The 17,190-nt window shown below is 45.2% G+C and overlaps 1 protein-coding gene across 10 annotated transcripts in view; it reads left to right on the plus strand.

Annotated features, from left to right (window-relative positions):
• Positions 1-17,190, plus strand: part of SRGAP2 (SLIT-ROBO Rho GTPase activating protein 2) — a 235,109-nt gene that overhangs the window by 168,947 nt on the left and 48,972 nt on the right. For 7 of the 10 annotated variants that reach the window (XM_027082804.1, XM_027082806.1, XM_027082810.1 and 4 more), the window contains 5 exons: positions 442-657; positions 1,230-1,358; positions 8,900-9,124; positions 12,794-12,895; positions 14,128-14,325. In XM_027082804.1, coding sequence (XP_026938605.1) covers positions 442-657; positions 1,230-1,358; positions 8,900-9,124; positions 12,794-12,895; positions 14,128-14,325 — 870 coding nt within the window. The remainder of the gene's footprint in view (positions 1-441; positions 658-1,229; positions 1,359-8,899; positions 9,125-12,793; positions 12,896-14,127; positions 14,326-17,190) is intronic. The other 3 variants (XM_027082805.1, XM_027082807.1, XM_027082813.1) reach the window with 1 other exon arrangement.

Consider the following 17,190-nt stretch of genomic DNA (forward strand, 5'->3'; position numbering starts at 1 on the left):
TCCCCAAAGTATAGGCTACTCCACAGGCTGTGCTGCCCTCTTCAGGGTCCCAAACAGCCCGGGAAGGCTTTGCTCCTGGGGTCTGAGTGGTGGTGTTTCCCATCTTAGTCTTGTGAGATGACTAACTGATGGTTACTTGGACAATATAAAATAGAAATGCTTATAAATGTTAATAAATAGAAGTAAATGATTACGGGTGGAAGACGTAAAATCATTTTAATAATAAGACATGTCGGCTCAGTTCAAATACTGCTTTCCTGTGCTTTGGAGTGGTCTTTCATAAAGAAAGTTTGCTGAACCAAACCGTATGAATTTTGCCCTTAAGGATATGAGGATATTGCTTCATGGGGGAGAGGTCCCGCTGAGTCTCTTAGCCTGTAAAACAGAGAATTGACCCCATTGGCTTGACCTCTAGGGGTGGGGGTGGGCGGTGTCTTACAGGTCATGAAGACATATCACATGTACAATGCCGACAGCATCAGTGCTCAGAGCAAGCTAAAGGAGGCGGAGAAGCAGGAGGAGAAGCAAATTGGAAAATCCGTAAAGCAGGAGGACCGACAGACCCCACGCTCCCCTGACTCCACATCCAACGTCCGCATTGAGGAGAAGCATGTCCGGAGGAGCTCAGTGAAGAAGATCGAGAAGATGAAGGAGAAGGTGTGTAGGCTCTGGCAACTGTAGGGGCTGGGGAGGAACATTCTGGAAGTCAGGACCTATGGGAATTTTCCAGTAAGCCCTGTGGAGAGCAGAACAAGGAAGCTCTGGGTTCCTTTAGTGCCTAATGACCTTGCTGTCTGCCCTGGAAGAAATCCTAGGTATTGGAAGAACTTGGGCATCTGTAGCAGACAAACAAGAAACAGTAGTTGCCTTTCCTAAGCCTGGGAGGGGAACCGTAGGGTTTGGCTTCAGATGTCAGGTGTTCAGAGGCAGATATAGTGACACCTCCTCCAGGGTCGTGGTGTAAGGATGGAGAATGGAATTTACAGATAGAACCAAAGTGGGACACGCATCTAAAGTAGGGAGCCTCATTAACCTTTCCTGGATTGATCTACATTATACCCTTGAATGTCATTAAACAGAATTAGAACCCAATTTAAGGCATATGCGCATAGGGAGTAGCAGCACAATTGTGGTTCTCGAATGTGCTGTACTTTCATCTTTTAGAGAACAATCTCCCCTCTTTAAAAAAGAAAAAAAAAAGTAAAATTGAACTTTTGTTTCCTTTTCAGCGCCAAGCCAAGTATACAGAGAATAAGCTGAAGGCCATTAAAGCCCGGAATGAGTACTTACTGGCTTTGGAAGCAACCAATGCATCTGTCTTCAAGTACTACATCCACGACCTGTCTGACCTTATTGATGTAAGTGCTTAAAGCCAAGGGTACAAGGGCGCCTCTTTCCCGGATTCGAAGATCTGGTCAGGAGTCCCCCAGTTCTGTTACTCAGGCATCTTAAAGCATTTTGAGAACAATTATGAAGATGGTAGCCATGATCCCTCAGGGGCTTGCCATGTACCAGGTACCAGGTAAAGCACTTCATAATTTTTTTCATTCAGTCCTCACTGGAATCCTGGAAGGAAGGCATTATTACCTCCACTGTTACAGATTAAAGTTCAGAGAGTTTAGATGACTTACCCAGAGTCAGCTAATAAGTGACGGAGGGAAAATTGGTACCTAGGTCTGATTTCTAAACCCAGGCTCACAACCACTGTGCACTTCTGTCTCCTAGGAAATATTACCTTAGATCAGGTACTTGCCCATAGAAGTGAGTGACAAGAGCTAAAGTGTTAGAATGTCATACCTTATATTTATATAGCACTTAATATTTCTCAATATTATCTCATTTGATTGTCTTGTCACCCTTTGGGATCAATATTACTATCTCCAATTTGCAGATAAGGAATCTAGGTAGGGGTCAAAAGGGTTCCTGCCCAAAGTTAAACTGCAAATTAGAGTCCTGGTCAGAAGGTATCCAGATGCCTCTGACATGTGACCCATACTTCTCGCTGTGGCACAAATATGATGAGAGAAGCAGGATATGAGGCTCATGTGTTTTGCATGGGGCAGGCACAAGGGATAAGTGTTTTGTCTTTGGCCTTATGGGTCAGCCTTGGCCTTGTTTCTCCTGCTGCTTCTCCTCACACCTTATAGTTAAGTCTTGCAGTCGATCTCACCTGCAAACTCCAGTCTGGCCCAGTTCTGAGCCAGCCCTGACTGCAGCTGCGTAAGTACACAGCCTTCCTCACCTCTCTCTCCTGTCATCAAAGTGAGGGGCCTGGAGCCAGCCCACTCAGCATAAGCATCCCAGGGCTTCAGGCAGACCCTGGCCAGTCTCCTCTCGAGGCCTGATATTTGCCTCTTGCTGTCAGCAAGCGGCAGCTGGGTTTTGTAAGCCTCTGGCCAGACCTCACATACTTGCCTGTCTACCTTGGTTTCTCCGTGAATGTACCTGCCACACTTCACAATGTCATGTGTGGTTCTGGTCTAAGATTCACCATTGCGTAACTAGCTGGGTGATCCGGGGCTTGTCGTGGAACTGGTTTGGAACTCTGCTTTGTCTCCCCTCCACCCTCTGGCAAACTGAAGAATTGGGCTAGATCATTGGGTACTTAAATCTGGCCTCACATTGGAGCTGATTGGAGAAAGTTTCTAAAATACAGATTTATGTCTCCCTTCAGCCAGGGCTTTTTGAGTCAGTAGATTTCAGCCCCTTAATGCCCCGGGTGTCATTGTCTTGCTGGGGAAGTGGAGCCCTGATCCCTGTTCAGGCCCTGCTTTGTTCTCTCTGCTTGTTGATGCCAATCTGAACACTGTCCTTCAATGGAGGTCAGGACCCTAGACAGTATCCTTTCTCCTCCTCAGGGGAACAGCTCCTCACTGTTGGGAGAGAGGCCTGTTCTCAGCATGAGGAAGAGAATCACTTCTTTCTTGTGCTCAATTTCTGCTATTTATCTCACATTCGATAAAAAAGTCAGCCTGGGCGGTCCGCCACACCTCTGCTACTGGTTTGTCCTTTTCTCTTTCTTTTGCCCCCAGGGTAGGTTTCGTTACCCTTTCACCAAAACCCTGACCTCAGGGGAGGAGAGGGGCTACTGCTAAGTCAGTCACAGAGCCTCCATCAGATGTGAGTGGGTATTTTAAAATCAGTCCAAGAAGCAAGCTATTTTGCTTATTCTCATCATTTAAAAAAAAAGAAGTTTGTTAAGAGCCTGTCTTCACAGGGTGCTGTGTGAGGTGCCATGAAAAAGCAGTCTGCCAGCCTCCGTGCTGCTCAGCCAGGGCATGGGTCTAGGTCACTATGAGCAAGTCCAGGCTGGTAGCATTCCAGGCCTCACGGATAGTAAAGTTGCTCTTGTTTTATTTTGTTTGTTTGTTGTTTGTGTTTTTCCTGAGGTGAAATTAATTACTCTTTTTTTTTAAAAAAAGCTTACATTATTCTGCTCTACAAATGTTCCTTAAGTATTACTTGGGATGAAGCTATGTGCTCAGCAGCATCAGGGGTACAAAAAGAATAAAGTAGTTCTTACCCTAGAGGTATTCACAGACATACAGACAAATCATTTCTATGTAACTGGCTAATTGCAGCACCAGGGCTAAGCACAGGGGGCCCTAGGACAGTGTTTTTTCAAACCGTAGGTCATGATCCATTAGAGGAGTCATGAAATAATTTTTATGGGTTTGATTTATTATTTTTTTTAATGAATAAACTATACTAGGATAGAATAGACTAGAACAGAATGGGAACGAAAATATCAGGGTGCATAATACTAGTAAGGTTAAGTTTTATTCCGTGAAACTATTGTGTTGGGGTGCGTGTGTGTGTGTGTATGTGTGTGTGTGTGAGAGAGAGAGAAAGAGACAATATAAGATGTATTTCTTACTAAGTTGGAGGTCAAAAATGTTTGAGAGCCACTGCACTAAGAACAGAGGAATGTCTTTTAGCCTCTATAAGCTCCATGAGGGCAGGAACCAAGTCTCCTCTTTATCTTAATACATACATATGTATCTTAATACATACATAAGTATAGGGCTTACTGAATAGCTGAGCACATAATCTGTTTATTGAAGGAAGAAAGGAATAGAAGGAGGAAGAAGATGATTTCCTAAGCCAAGATTTTTTTCCTTTTTATGCCTTTCAACACTGTTCTCATTGAGATCTAATTTGCATACAGTGACTGAACTTAAGTGTTAAATTGCAAATTGTGGAGTATCCTATACCCTTTTAACTTACATCTCTATCAAGATGTAGAATATTTCCATCACCTCAGAAAGTTCCAATCAATCCCGCACCCTGAGGCAACCACTGTTCTGATTTCTTTCACTGTGAATTAGTTTTGCCTGTTGTAGAACTTCACAAAGATGGGATTTTTATATAGTATATATGTTTTTATATCTGGTTTCATTTGCCCAGCATGATGTTTTTGAGCTGCATCCATGTTATTACATGTATCAGTTAGTTTCTTGCTTTTTCTTGCCGATCTGTTGCCATAAAAATGGCCAAAAGGACGCTTTGGCCATGAGCCAACAGTTAGAGCAGGAGTGAGTGGGGAGCCCGGGTCCCTTGACATTCTGATCTCGCCAGTATCCAGAACTTGCTTTAAGATGTGGGATGAATCTTGTGCCAGTCCATTGCCATCTGTTACGGACACCATTCTGCCTCCTTCCTGGCGGTGTCGAAGCTCAGTGTGTGGTAAGGCATCGAGGATAAGTGAAAGAAGTGATTTTTGTCGATGTCAGTCCATTGACACAAGGACTAGCCCTTGACTTCTTTTTATTATATAGTATAAGATTTAATCTCAGATTTTAGGAATCTACATGAGGCATCTGACACACACCAGGAAAACCAAAAAGATATTCTGAAGTGACTTGAGATAGTCTAAGAACCACAGGCTCCTTGGAATGTGCTTCTCTCCCCCAGGAGCAGATGGAGGAATGAAGAACCGGGCATTGTCCTCATGGAGTGTTGTGAGTGCTGTGTGCGTGGGCAGAGAATCTGTGACACCATGTGCACCCAAGTCAGATAGGAGGGAACCCAGCTTTCTCAATAGGACATTTTATTAAGGGCAATTATTTCTTGCTTCCATAGAAGTTTGAAGTGGGTGTTTCCTTTCTAGGCCTTCTCTAGAGTCTCTGGGTGAGACTATCAGCTGGTAAAGGGTTAATGAGCTGTCAGTTGAAGTCATCACACATCTGGAAGGGCTATCATTAAGTTCTTATAAAAATTTGATTTCCCCTGAATTTTCATCAAACATTTATATAACCCAGAAATGGCCAGGGGAGCCCGGCATGGCCACAAAACTCATCAGAAGCCATGGAAAGCATACTTTGTCCCCATTGTGAGCAAAATAATGTGCTGCCTCTACTCACTGGGATTCTACCGGGAACAGGGATGAAATATTCAAATCTTGTTTATCTAACCTTGCGAGAAGTTGCTTCTTTGTTGAAGCCTCAGTTTCTGGCTCTTGCCCTTTCAGATATGTGGAGAGCCAAGGCTCTGGAAAACCTATTCTGAATCTCCCTGGTTGGCTGGAGGCATAGAGGAGCCGGAGGGCACATTGTGAGTCAGACCCCCACGCGCTGACACAGAGAAGCTACAGAGCAGTTATATAATAGAGACAGTGGACTGGCCCAAGAAAGTTCCATGTCTTCCAAAGGCCATCCAGACTGAGTAAAACAAAAGGCTTCAGTGGCCGCATCTGCCCACTTGACTTAGATCAGTATTCAGCCTAAGTAGATTATTTCCAGGGAGGCTAGAATCTGTATTCCTGGCATCAATCAATCAACTGATGTTTATTAAATGCCTACTATGAGCAAGGCCTAATGGTGAGGGATGCAAAGAAGGAACAAGACACTGGCCAAGCCCTCTTGCCTTCTGTTGGGGCGATGTGAAATGGCGAGTCACAGAATGAGGGAGTGTCATTCTGTGTCACATGAGGGCTGCAGAAGAATGTTGCTCTGAGTGGAGGCCAAGGTCAATATATGCCAGAGTTGCAGGGCTGGCTGGCTTCCTAGGGGCTGAGAATTTGATTTGGATCTTGAAGATTGGGTCAGTTCCCAGGTGAAAGGAGTGAGAAACATTTTAGGAGGAGAGAATGCTGGGAGCTGAAAGTGGATTTGGAGATATTGGCGATTGGTGTTTGTTTAAGTGTCTGCATGGTGCCAGATATGTTTAAATGTGTATCAGCCACACAACAACCTCTGAGGCTGGCGTTATCCCCATGTGGGGCTCAGAGAGGTTAAGTAGCTTGCTTACAGTCATACAGCTGATTTGAGACCTATGGTTTTCTAATACTTGACCCTGAACAAAGTATATCGTTGGATTAGAACAGAAGAGTCTGAAGAAGAAAATAGAGGGAGATGATGTTAGACGGTCAGACTGAAGACAACTTACGCTTTGTTCTGGCTATTGACCTTGCTTAACTTCACTGAACCTCAGCTTTCTAGTCCGGAAAATTAAAATAATACCAACCTCACTGGCGTTACTATGCAGATTAAAATGTAGAATATAAATCAAGTTCTTAGCACACTGGCATATATATAGTAAGCACACTTAGTAAATGGAGGCATTTTTAAAAATTTATTTTAAAATATTTATTTGCTTTTAAATTATATTTAATTTTGTTTATTTTTTGGCTGCGCACGGGCTTTCTCTAGTGGTGGCGAGAGGGGGCTACTCTTCGTTGCGGTGCACGGGCTTCTCATTGCGGTGGCTTCTCTTGTTGCAGAGCATGGGCTCTAGGTGCACGGGCTTCAGTAGTTGCAGCACGTGGGCTCAGTAGTTGTGGCGCATGGGCTTAGTTGCTCTGCAACATGTGGGATCTTCCCGGCCCAGGGCTCGAACCCGTGTCCCCTGCATTGGCAGGCAGATTCTTAACCACTGTACCACCAGGGAAGTCCCTGGAGGCATTTTTAAATTTCCCAACTGAGGAAGGTGGATGGTACTTTGGAAGAAAAATGAGAGCTATTATAGGTTCTTCAGCAGGGAGTAGGCATAACAAAAACCATATTTGAGGACAGTGAAGCAAACAGCACTGTAAAACGGTAAGAGTATGAATTAGGGTAGAGGGAGTGAGAATGGAGAGGAAAGGGGAGTTACCAAAAATATGTAAAGGTTACGAAGACTGCCTCCCTCTAATTCTCTTCTGCCCTGAAAAGCTCCCCCCACCCCCACGTACCTGCTCAGCCCTGTGGGCAGCATTACTTCTGTTCATCAGACTTACAGGAATGGAGTTCATCATCAGGGTCTACACAGAGCTAGTCAAGAAGGTTTACAGGTTCAAGGGAAGCTTGGCTAGACCAGCAGCATCTCCCAGAGGAGGAAGTGCCCCTGCACGTGCAGCCTCCTAATCAGCCGCTTTTGTCTAGCTTCCCTCCCAACTGAATTTAATGTCTTTCCATCCTCCGCCTCTAGTTAAGCTGTAAATGCTGTTCTTCCGCACAGCCAGGCACCTGCCAGGGCCCACTGGCACTGAATCCAGAGCCCAGCCCGACAGGCACTCTGTCACAGAGCTTCTTGTTAGATGCTGGGAGGAGGAGGCACATCACATGCTTTTTCTTCCCCAATAGTGGCTGGTCCCAATGTGATCATGAAGAGGGGGAAAGGCTGGGGGAAGAGTTAAGTTAATGCCTGCTTATGGAATGAAATGGCAATCAGGCAGATGGTCTTACTCTATCCATAGATTCTTCTCTGATAATTCTTCTCAAGTTCTGAATCTCAAAGCTGTTTAAGCAATAGAGGGGATAAAAGATGGCCAAGGAATTTGGATCTCTGGGTCCTTTGGGAGGGATGGGGAATATTGTCATAGAGTTACAGAATGCCATTGCTGAAGAGGGCCTCAGGGATTATATTTAGTCCAAGTATTTTCAGACTTTTTCTCTAGCAGAAGACTTCTTTCTCAAACCAGGCCTTACATAGAATCCCAATATATTAAATAGAAAACAAGAGCAGAGCTGGTTTGGTTGAAGCAGGGGTAGGAGGCTCCAAGTCCTGCTAGTTGGGCTGCCCTGTTACCCCCTTCTCAAGGGCAGCCTGAGCACAGAACCATAGAGCTCTGGGCTACAGCTTGAAAACCACTGACCTGGCCAAATCTGTTCATTTTACAGTTGAGGAAACGGGTTCAGGGATGTGGAGTGGCTTTTTCAAGGTTGCTTGACTTCCAGTGTTTTTTTTATACTATTGCCTCTTTCATAGCACTTTTTTTTCCCATGTTACTTCAATCAGGATCCTTTAGTTGATGTGAATTTTCCCAGTAAGGCTTATGTTTAGAAATTTTTGATCTCATAAATGCTGTCAAGCAGGAGCTTTAGTACAGAAATCCTAATCTACAAGTAAGGCCTGTCCTAGAACGTTGGGAGTTTGCCGGAGGCGGGGGTTGACGACCAGTAGGGTCAGCGCCCCCCCACAACCCCCACACACACACATTCGTTTCTTCTCTCACCTGGAGTTCTCTTGCACCACCTCTGATTTCTGAACCTGAATGCTGAAATGGCCTGGCTTGATTGGTATATGGTGACTAAATCACAGTAACCCTGAGGCAGTGGCAGGCTATATTTTTATGTTGAATTTTGCTACAGTGGTATCCCCAGAGGAACCTGAAAATAGAAGAATATTCTCCTTAACTTCCAACTCTTTTATGTTTACTGAAGAGCATGATTACATAATTTCATTTTGTCCCAATGAGTCCTCTTCATTCCACCCACCTCACAGTCCTCTAAGGAGTCCTCCATATCAAACTAGGAGTCAAGAACTGAGAAATATCACCCAGATCGTGGAGGGTCCGCCCTCTTCCGGCTGCACAGCTAGTCTTGTTGACAGAATCAGATCTGCCCTGGGGGCCACCCTCCCCCTCTGCCAAGCCCTGGGGCTGTCCATGGTTTGCTCACGTGCCTTCTCCGTTCCACAGCAGTGCTGTGACTTAGGCTACCACGCCAGCCTGAACCGCGCGCTTCGCACCTTCCTTTCCGCTGAGTCGAATCTGGAACAGTCAAAGCACGAGGGTCTGGACGCCATCGAGAATGCTGTAGAAAACCTCGATGCCACCAGTGACAAGCAGCGCCTCATGGAGATGTACAACAATGTCTTCTGTCCACCTATGAAGTTTGAGTTCCAGCCACACATGGGGGACATGGTGAGACCCTCTTCCCACCCGCACGTACCCAAGGGGCTTGAGCTCACTTGTGTCTAGATTTACTGCACTCAAGCTATGTTATTCGGGGGAAGGCGAGGCCTGGGTCTGGCGTCATGTCCGGTGGGTGAAGCCCTTTCCAGCCATTCAGCAAACAGCTCCTGGGTGCCTGCCATCCACTAGGCTTGACCGTAGACAAGGGGGATTAGAGCCCTCAGGCAGCTTACAGTCAGCTGAGTTGAGAGTTAGAAATATGCACAGGGAGGGGCATCCAGAGGGACCAGCAGGATCAGAGGAGGTGAAAAACAGCCAGCGTGTTCTAAAAGCTACTAACAGTTCAGTATGGCAAAAGGGAAGGAGAGGGGTGGAGGCCTCCAAGTGGTGAGGCTGAAAGAAGCGAGAGCTGAGATGGGGCCAGATACTAAAGACTTCTGATGGGGACGGAGGGCTAAGCAGGGTGATGACGTGATCTTTTGTCACTCAGCAGAGTTCTGAAGGATCTAATTTTCTTGGGTTTAGAAGACTGTGATAAAAGGTATAGTTTTGCCTGGGTATTGAACAAAAAAAGAAGGGGTACCTACAGAAAGGACAGGAGCCAAGATGTCAACCCTAAGAATGGCTACCCAGGCAGCAGTGCACAAACATGGGGGCCCTGTTTATGACTTTTCACCTCCGATGACTAAAACAAGAAGCGCCTAAATAAACTGAAGTGAGAGGAGTGAGAAGCTCTTTGGTTTTCATTACTGTGAACCTTGTCGTTTCTCTTCTGGTGGTTGTACATACAAATCAAAGTGAATCTTATTGCTGGGGTAGGAGCCACCATTTGACCTGTGGGTTAAACCAGGAGGAGGATGTATAGGCTTACATAATAGAAAAGCTCAAGATGGATCTTCAGGCATGGTTGGGTTTAAGAGTGGGAATTTTATCAAGACTTAGTTTTTCTCTTTCTGCTTCACATCCTGTGTGTTGGCTCTATTCTCAAACAGGCTTTTATCCCGTGGGGGCAAGGTGACTATATTTCCAGCCTTATCTCCTTGTAGATTGAAATCCAGCAGAAAGAGTATCTGCTTCCCTCCTAGAAGCCCCCACAAAAGTCTCATTGTGTCTCCTTGGTCCCGATTGGGTGACGTGCTTATCCCCAGTCACTGTGGCTGGTATCTGCAGTCGGCTGATTGGCTTATGTGGAGGTCACACACTGCATCCCCAAGTTGGGGAGAGCCCCATCCAAAGCACATGGCCTGAGTTGTGAGTGGAATGTTCCCCGCAAAGGACAGTCAGTCCAAAGTTATCAGAAGAAGGAAGAATGAATGCTGGGTGATGGAAAAACAACAATGCCCTTTCAACAAGGGAGTGGTGCTTCCGTTAAGATTAGCATCCAGATGCTTTTTAGAAAACCCTCCTCCAGAATGACAACTGTTATACTGTAACCAGCGGATTTGCTCTCATCAATAGGCCACCATGGAGAGTGGGACATTTCTATCCTAAAGACAAAAACATGGAGATGATTTCTTTCCTCCTCTCCTTCTTGGGGAAAACCAGGCCATTTACAGTTTGTTTCCATTGCTGTGGCTTAGGAAATGCAGCATCTGAACAGATGGGGAAGTGAGATGGCAGCATGTGCAATTAGAATACGAGGGTGTATTGGTGTGTCACCAAGCCCCAGGAAGCCCCATTCCTCACCTGCCCTGGCTTCTGGTCAAACTTGCCTTCCAAGTCCCTTCTCCAGCTGCCACAGAGATTCCTTCCCAAGAAGCAGTGGAACTTGGGGACCAGCTGAGTGGAGTGATACATTTTCTGGTGTTGACTGAGATGCCTTCTAAGCCAAACAGCTTGTCTCCATAAAGGGGGATTCCAAATGCTGGGTGCTCAGGCCCCCTCCTAGCCCTGTCAGAGCCTCATTTCCATACTCCAGAGCACAGCTGGAATGCATTACCTTGCACCCCGATAGAGGACCACTGCCAAAGCATGCATCAGCAGCCCTGCTGCTTCTTAAAGAAACTAGCATGGAGGTGGTTTTCCCTCCATGATTCCTCCCTGCTACGTCGAAGTTACTTTAAAAATCAATAGTTCAGTCTTCTGCCCAGGGCCTCCCTTTGTGTGATATAGCTGATCAGTGGCTGGGCCAAGCAGGGGCCAGGGCCAGTCCTAGATCTTGCAAAGGTTTTGCATTCCAGCCTAGCCTTCATGTGAGTGGAAAAGCAGCCATCTATCCCCAGTCATTGAGGGCTGTCTGTAGACTGTGGAGGCAACAAGAGGGAGCTGCCTGGAAGTCCTTGAACTAGGGCCAAAGTTCGGATGGCATTTTGAGCGGAAGCCCTGAAATTGGCCAAGGCCCGCCACTGATTGGTGTTCTGGGGCACTCAGCGCATGAATTGATGCCAAGCACTCTCAGATGTACTAGGAGGAGGTGCTTGGCTCTACCCTTGGTGCCCCCAGAGACTTGTGGGGCTCTGAATGCCTGACCAGTGACATCAGGCAGCCAGAGAGTTTCACTACTGGCACTAACCCATCCTGGCCACTGAGCTTTCTCCATTGTGTCTGCTTATCCAAGAGCCAGAATGAAGTCAGCTCGCTTCAGATCTGAGAGCTGGCTCAGGCCAGCCTCTCAGCTGGGGGAGGAGGTCAAGTCAGTTGAGAGCTTAAAAGCCAATGGAGGAAAAGGTCAAGTCCCAGCCCCCTCCATTTGAAGAGAGGTTTTGTCTTTTCAAGCAAGAGAATGGTCTTGGGCATGTGAATGTGCCCACTGCTGGGGAAGGAGGAGGCCAGTTCTATCCAGATGTCTCTTTGCAGACGAGAGGCTAAAGGACACGTGGTGGCAAGGTGACAGGAGCTGCCTCCACGTGGTCCTGCCTCCCAATCTGCTAGCCTTCTGTTCCTCATCTGTCATCCTGGGGATTGTGGGTGACCTCACACCTATGCCATTGCCATGGGCCCATCAGGAGACAGTGGCTTAGCCATCCCCTCACACAGGGGGAAGCTTGTTGACAGCGATCCTTGGGGGGAAGGGCAGACTTCTCTCCCACACAGATCTGGTGAAGATCTGGAGTAAAACGATGGCTTTTTGAAAATGCCAAGTTCCACAAGATTCCATGCCCTCTGGGGCCCTCTAGCAAAGCCCGTGGACTTGTTCCTGGCTTCACGCTTTCTCTCATTGAGTCAGAGCTCTCATGCACGGCCCAGATTTATAAACACATGCTGGCTGCCAACAGCGGCATGTTAGCCTCCTGACCCACTTCTCTCCTGCTTTCACTCTGGTGTACAGCAGGGAATGAAGGAGGGGCCAGCGAGGTGGCCACTTGGACCTCTGGCAGGAAGTCCTCACTGTGCCAAAGCTTTGTGTATCTGGAGCTGGGCTGCCTAAGTCACTCTTCTCTGCCCTAACTCCAGCTTCCTAAGAGCCGAAGGCCCTGTATAGACCTGCGTCTGCCAAGCACTAGGCTGGAGGTGGGCTACAAAGAGAGACAGAGATCTTTCCAAACAGGTTCCATTGCTCATTCCTTTCTTGTGCTATTTGGTCCTGGAAGAGGTCTACACACTTTGGCTTTGGATTTTGTTTTAACATAAAATTTGCGAGCTTTACAGCTTGAATATAAGTAGTTTTATTAACAGTAATGGGACTCTGACAAAAGAACTGTGTCCCCTTCCTGACCTAGTATTGCTTTCTTTTGGCAGGCTTCCCAGCTCTGCGCCCAGCAGCCCGTCCAGAGTGAGCTGGTACAGAGATGCCAACAACTACAATCTCGCTTATCCACCCTGAAGATTGAGAACGAAGAGGTGAGACTCAGAACCACCCTCTGAGTTTCCCTGTCAAACCTCTTGCTGCTGCCCGTCTGGGAGCAGGTGGACGGAGCCATGCAGAGAATGTCCGGGCTGCTGCAAACATTTCGTAGCCAAATGTAGGCTTGGATTTTCCCCTTCTGCTACATCCTGCCCTTGAACTCCAGGAAGTTGCTCTTGCATTGCCAAAGGTTGAGCTCTATTTTGAGCTTTTGCAAAATGCTTTCCCCCCCCCTTTGCACATTTAATCAAAATGGCACTTGGCAGCTGTGTGAACAATATTGTGTCTCTGAAACCACCCCCTCATGCCTGGCTTTTTCCAGCATTTTCAAACAAACAGAGGCCTTTGACTTTGACACTTCAAATATCTCCATCCTCTTAGAAAAGGGTGACTTTCTTCTGGGCCCAACGTATTGGCTTTCAACAACCAGTTAAAAGGGCAGTATGATTAATTATCAGCTCCTTTCTTTTGAGCTCATGTGACTTCTCACCTGGCATGTCAGTAAGTCTGACTTTCCCCGGTAAGATCAGGAAAGCCTGGGGATGGGTCACTTAGTTTGCACGTGGGCAAACAGGTTCATTCATTTGTTGAAGGTCGGGAAACAGAACCTGGGGCATTGCGGGACCAGCCCCATCATACATTTTTAAACAGCTCTTTGTATGATGGGGTTGGTTTGGATTTGTTTCATCCTCTCTCCCTTAGCACGTCCAGCATAACGAAGAGCTAATCTTTTTTTTAATTTTTTTTTTTTTTTTTTTGCGGTACACGGGCCTCTCACCGTTGTGGCCTCTCCCGCTGCAGAGAACAGGCTCCAGATGCGCAGGCTCAGCGGCCATGGCTCACGGGCCCAGCCGCTCCGCGGCATGTGGGATCCTCCTGGACCGGGGCACGAACCCGTGTCCCCTGCATCGGCAGGCGGACCCTCAACCACTGCACCACCAGGGAAGCCCACGAAGAGCTAATCTTAAATTTAAAAAGTGAACATTAAATAGCTGGGTCAAGCATGTAGCGTGAAGGGAGTAGTGGTTTTAGGTCCTCACTGGAGAGAGTGGGGTCCGTGTGATATTTATCACTCACTTAGCACTGTCCAATGGGAAGCAGACCTGCACCCTCTGACAGACCCTCCCTCCTTCCTCAGCCCACTTCTCTCCCACTTCTCCAAGCTTCTCCATCACCTCTTGTTTTGCAGCCTGCCCCTCATGCATTATGTTGGTCCTTATCATGGCAGGTAAAGAAGACAATGGAGGCCACTCTGCAGACCATCCAGGACATTGTGACCGTCGAGGATTTTGATGTGTCCGATTGCTTCCAGTACAGCAACTCTATGGAATCCGTCAAGTCCACCGTCTCAGAAACCTTCATGAGCAAACCCAGCATTGCCAAGAGGAGAGCCAACCAGCAAGAGACAGAGCAGTTCTATTTCACGGTGAGGGGGTTCAGTGGCCTTTGAAGATCATCTTTAGGCACTGCAGCACACACAGGCCATTTGGATCCCAGCGTCCTTGTCAAGTGTCTGCAGGATATCTTATCCAGTGTCTTGCAGGATATCAAGTCTTTGAATATCTTGACTTGGATCTGGGCATGTTCAGAGACCACCCCTACACTTATAGACACAAATATACACAAGTTGTATATCTAACAGGGACCCCCCCAAGAGAAAGGATGGCCCCAAGTACACTACCAAGAATATTTTCTTTTTGAAGACTTTTTTAACCAGCTAGTAAGCTTTTGTTTGAAAGTTTCCTTCTCACCCCTAGGGGTCGTGAAAGGGGGACTGCATCTCTTGGTTCTTGAGAACTACGTCGAAATATTTTGGCTAACACATGTCTTGTTTTTAAAGTCCATAATCTTTCCTAGTTGATATGATATGATATTAGTTTATAATTTAAAGTGGGAAATTATTTTTCATAATTATGGCTAAAATTCAAAGGGACAGGTAATGTGTAGCATTGTTGGTTTGCATAGAATTCTAAAACATTATATTTTGTTATTCATGCATCTCCCAGTCCTCTTTTAGACAGATGAACCCAATTTTTTTTAAGTAGTGTTAACAGTCCTTTGGAAGGTTGCTGGCTGGTCTTTGGTGCTACTTTTTAATAATTAAGTTATTTTGAGCTTGCCAAGTAGGATTTATTGCCTGAACTAAAATGTATTTCCTAATCTTCTGACGACTAAGAAGAAATTAAGTTTGCAGATGTGAGAGGAAATATAGCCAGTGAATATGCATACTGATTCTGAATGAGAGGAATTAACTTGTTTTTCAGTCAAGAAACACAATCTGCATGTAGTAAATTGAATTTTTCCTCCAACTGGAAACATTTGTTTAATTCTTCTTTGAACACTGCCCTTTCTCCATTAAGAACACTAGTGATTTGCTATCTCCTTCAAAGAAGAAATCTGTTTTTTCATGTAATTAAGCTCAGAATTCTTCAAAAAAAATTTTTTTAAGTCCTGGAGAAGACTGTTGAGAGGGAGTGATTTAACAGTATTATTCTTTTAAAATAACTTTTTTTTTTCTTGTAATACAAAACAAAACATGCTTATTATATAGAATCTGGAAGTAAAAAGAAACTAAAAATCAGCCATAATCCCAATAACCTAGAAATAATAGTGTTAGAATATATTCTCTTCCAGGCTTTTTTCTATGCATGCACACAGATGTGAGCATATATTTATAATTTTATTATAAAAAATGGGATACTGCTGTACATATTGTTTTATAATCTGCTGCTTTCATTTAACAGATGATTAATATTTTCCTAAGTCATTTAATTATAACGTTCTTTAATACATTTATGAGTAAAATACTAAAATCTATACAGAGAAAGAATGGAATGACATTTTGGCTCATTCATTCATTTTTGTGAAATACATAGCACATTGCCTGTTTTGTAGTGAGTGCTCAAAATTGCTGAAAATTTATTATCTCCATCATCACTATTAATTTATTCATTGAATATTATTAAATTGTTTATTGATCATTTATTAAGGATCTACTATGTACCAGACACTGTGCTATATAACCTGGGAATGCTAAGAATATAAAATGAAGAGGAGAATGATGGAATTAGGCCTATGAAGGGAAAACTTTCTTTTTTACTGAGTGTAAACAATTACAATACAATTACAATAGGTTGATTTGGGTAATTAAAAAAAATAAATGTAAAAAATGTTAAGTGCATACATGCACATGTGCATGAACGGCAATCAGGATAAATGGAGTTAGGGAAATATTACATACAAAGTAATTTCTGTGCTGATCAGGCAATGAGTGAATCAAGAGGAGGAAGGCATTCGTTGAGGCAAGAGCAGCATGTGCAAAAGCATGAAGGCATGAAAAACCTGGGACAGACATGAAGAAAACTTCCTGTCTATAGTGAGGGCTACGTACCTCCCCAAGCTTCTTTATCTCAGGAGGTTGCTGAATACTCGAGAGGCTTTTGGGATTGTCTGGCTGGTCTGTCTGGACTGCTTAGATATAACGCTACTTAAATGACCCAATCTTGTTACATTGCAGAACAAGATTAAATAAGAATTTTGGACATAAAAATCTGTATTTAAGACTGTCAGAAATTACTTTTTGGCTTTAAGCGAAGCTATAACATTTGTATTCAAAATTGACCTTTAGTAAGAGCAGGAATGACCATATTCCAACTGGTGACCTCCCAAATCCCACCCATCCTTTCACCTCTGTCTGAATACACTGATGTCCTCTAACTCACTTCCTGTCTTTTGTGGCCATAATGCTACTTATCACAATTGTGTGCAAATTTCCTTGGCTAACAGGAAGGTTCTTTTGTCTGGGCTTGTCTAGTAACAGATTTACAAGAGAGTTCATCATTTTTGTGATTGGTGTTTGGAACGCGTCAGATAGTTCATGATAAAAAGACTTTTGTCCATTTTGGCAAAATGGACATTCTAGAAAAGGGGGCGTGCATGTTCCCCAGGACAGCTGCAGGTGCTTGCGGAACCCTACAAAGCCAACACAACTGCAGATGTGCTTTTCTTAGTCTTTTGTCTCCACAAACGTTGCCCATGTGTTTCCCTGTGCCCTTCAAAGACATCAGAGTAGCACGTCCTAGAAGTTGCCTTCTTTTGGAAGATTGGGAAGAGGTCCCTTGTCATGGCTTTCTCTCCTGGTAGTGTGCCTAGTGACCCAGAGGGCTGCTAGGAAAGCTTTCTGACCACTCTCGGCTGTCATCAGATTCATCTGCCCAGATGACATCTATTGGAAATTTGAAGCATGACCTACAAAGGTCAGTCGTTTGCAAGAGTCCCAGGAAAATAATCA

The sequence above is a fragment of the Aethalodelphis obliquidens genome, unplaced genomic scaffold, assembly GCF_003676395.1.
Source record: "Aethalodelphis obliquidens isolate GAN/ISIS:26980383/991018 unplaced genomic scaffold, ASM367639v1 scaffold48, whole genome shotgun sequence".
In the NCBI taxonomy this organism is placed as follows: domain Eukaryota; kingdom Metazoa; phylum Chordata; class Mammalia; order Artiodactyla; family Delphinidae; genus Aethalodelphis; species Aethalodelphis obliquidens.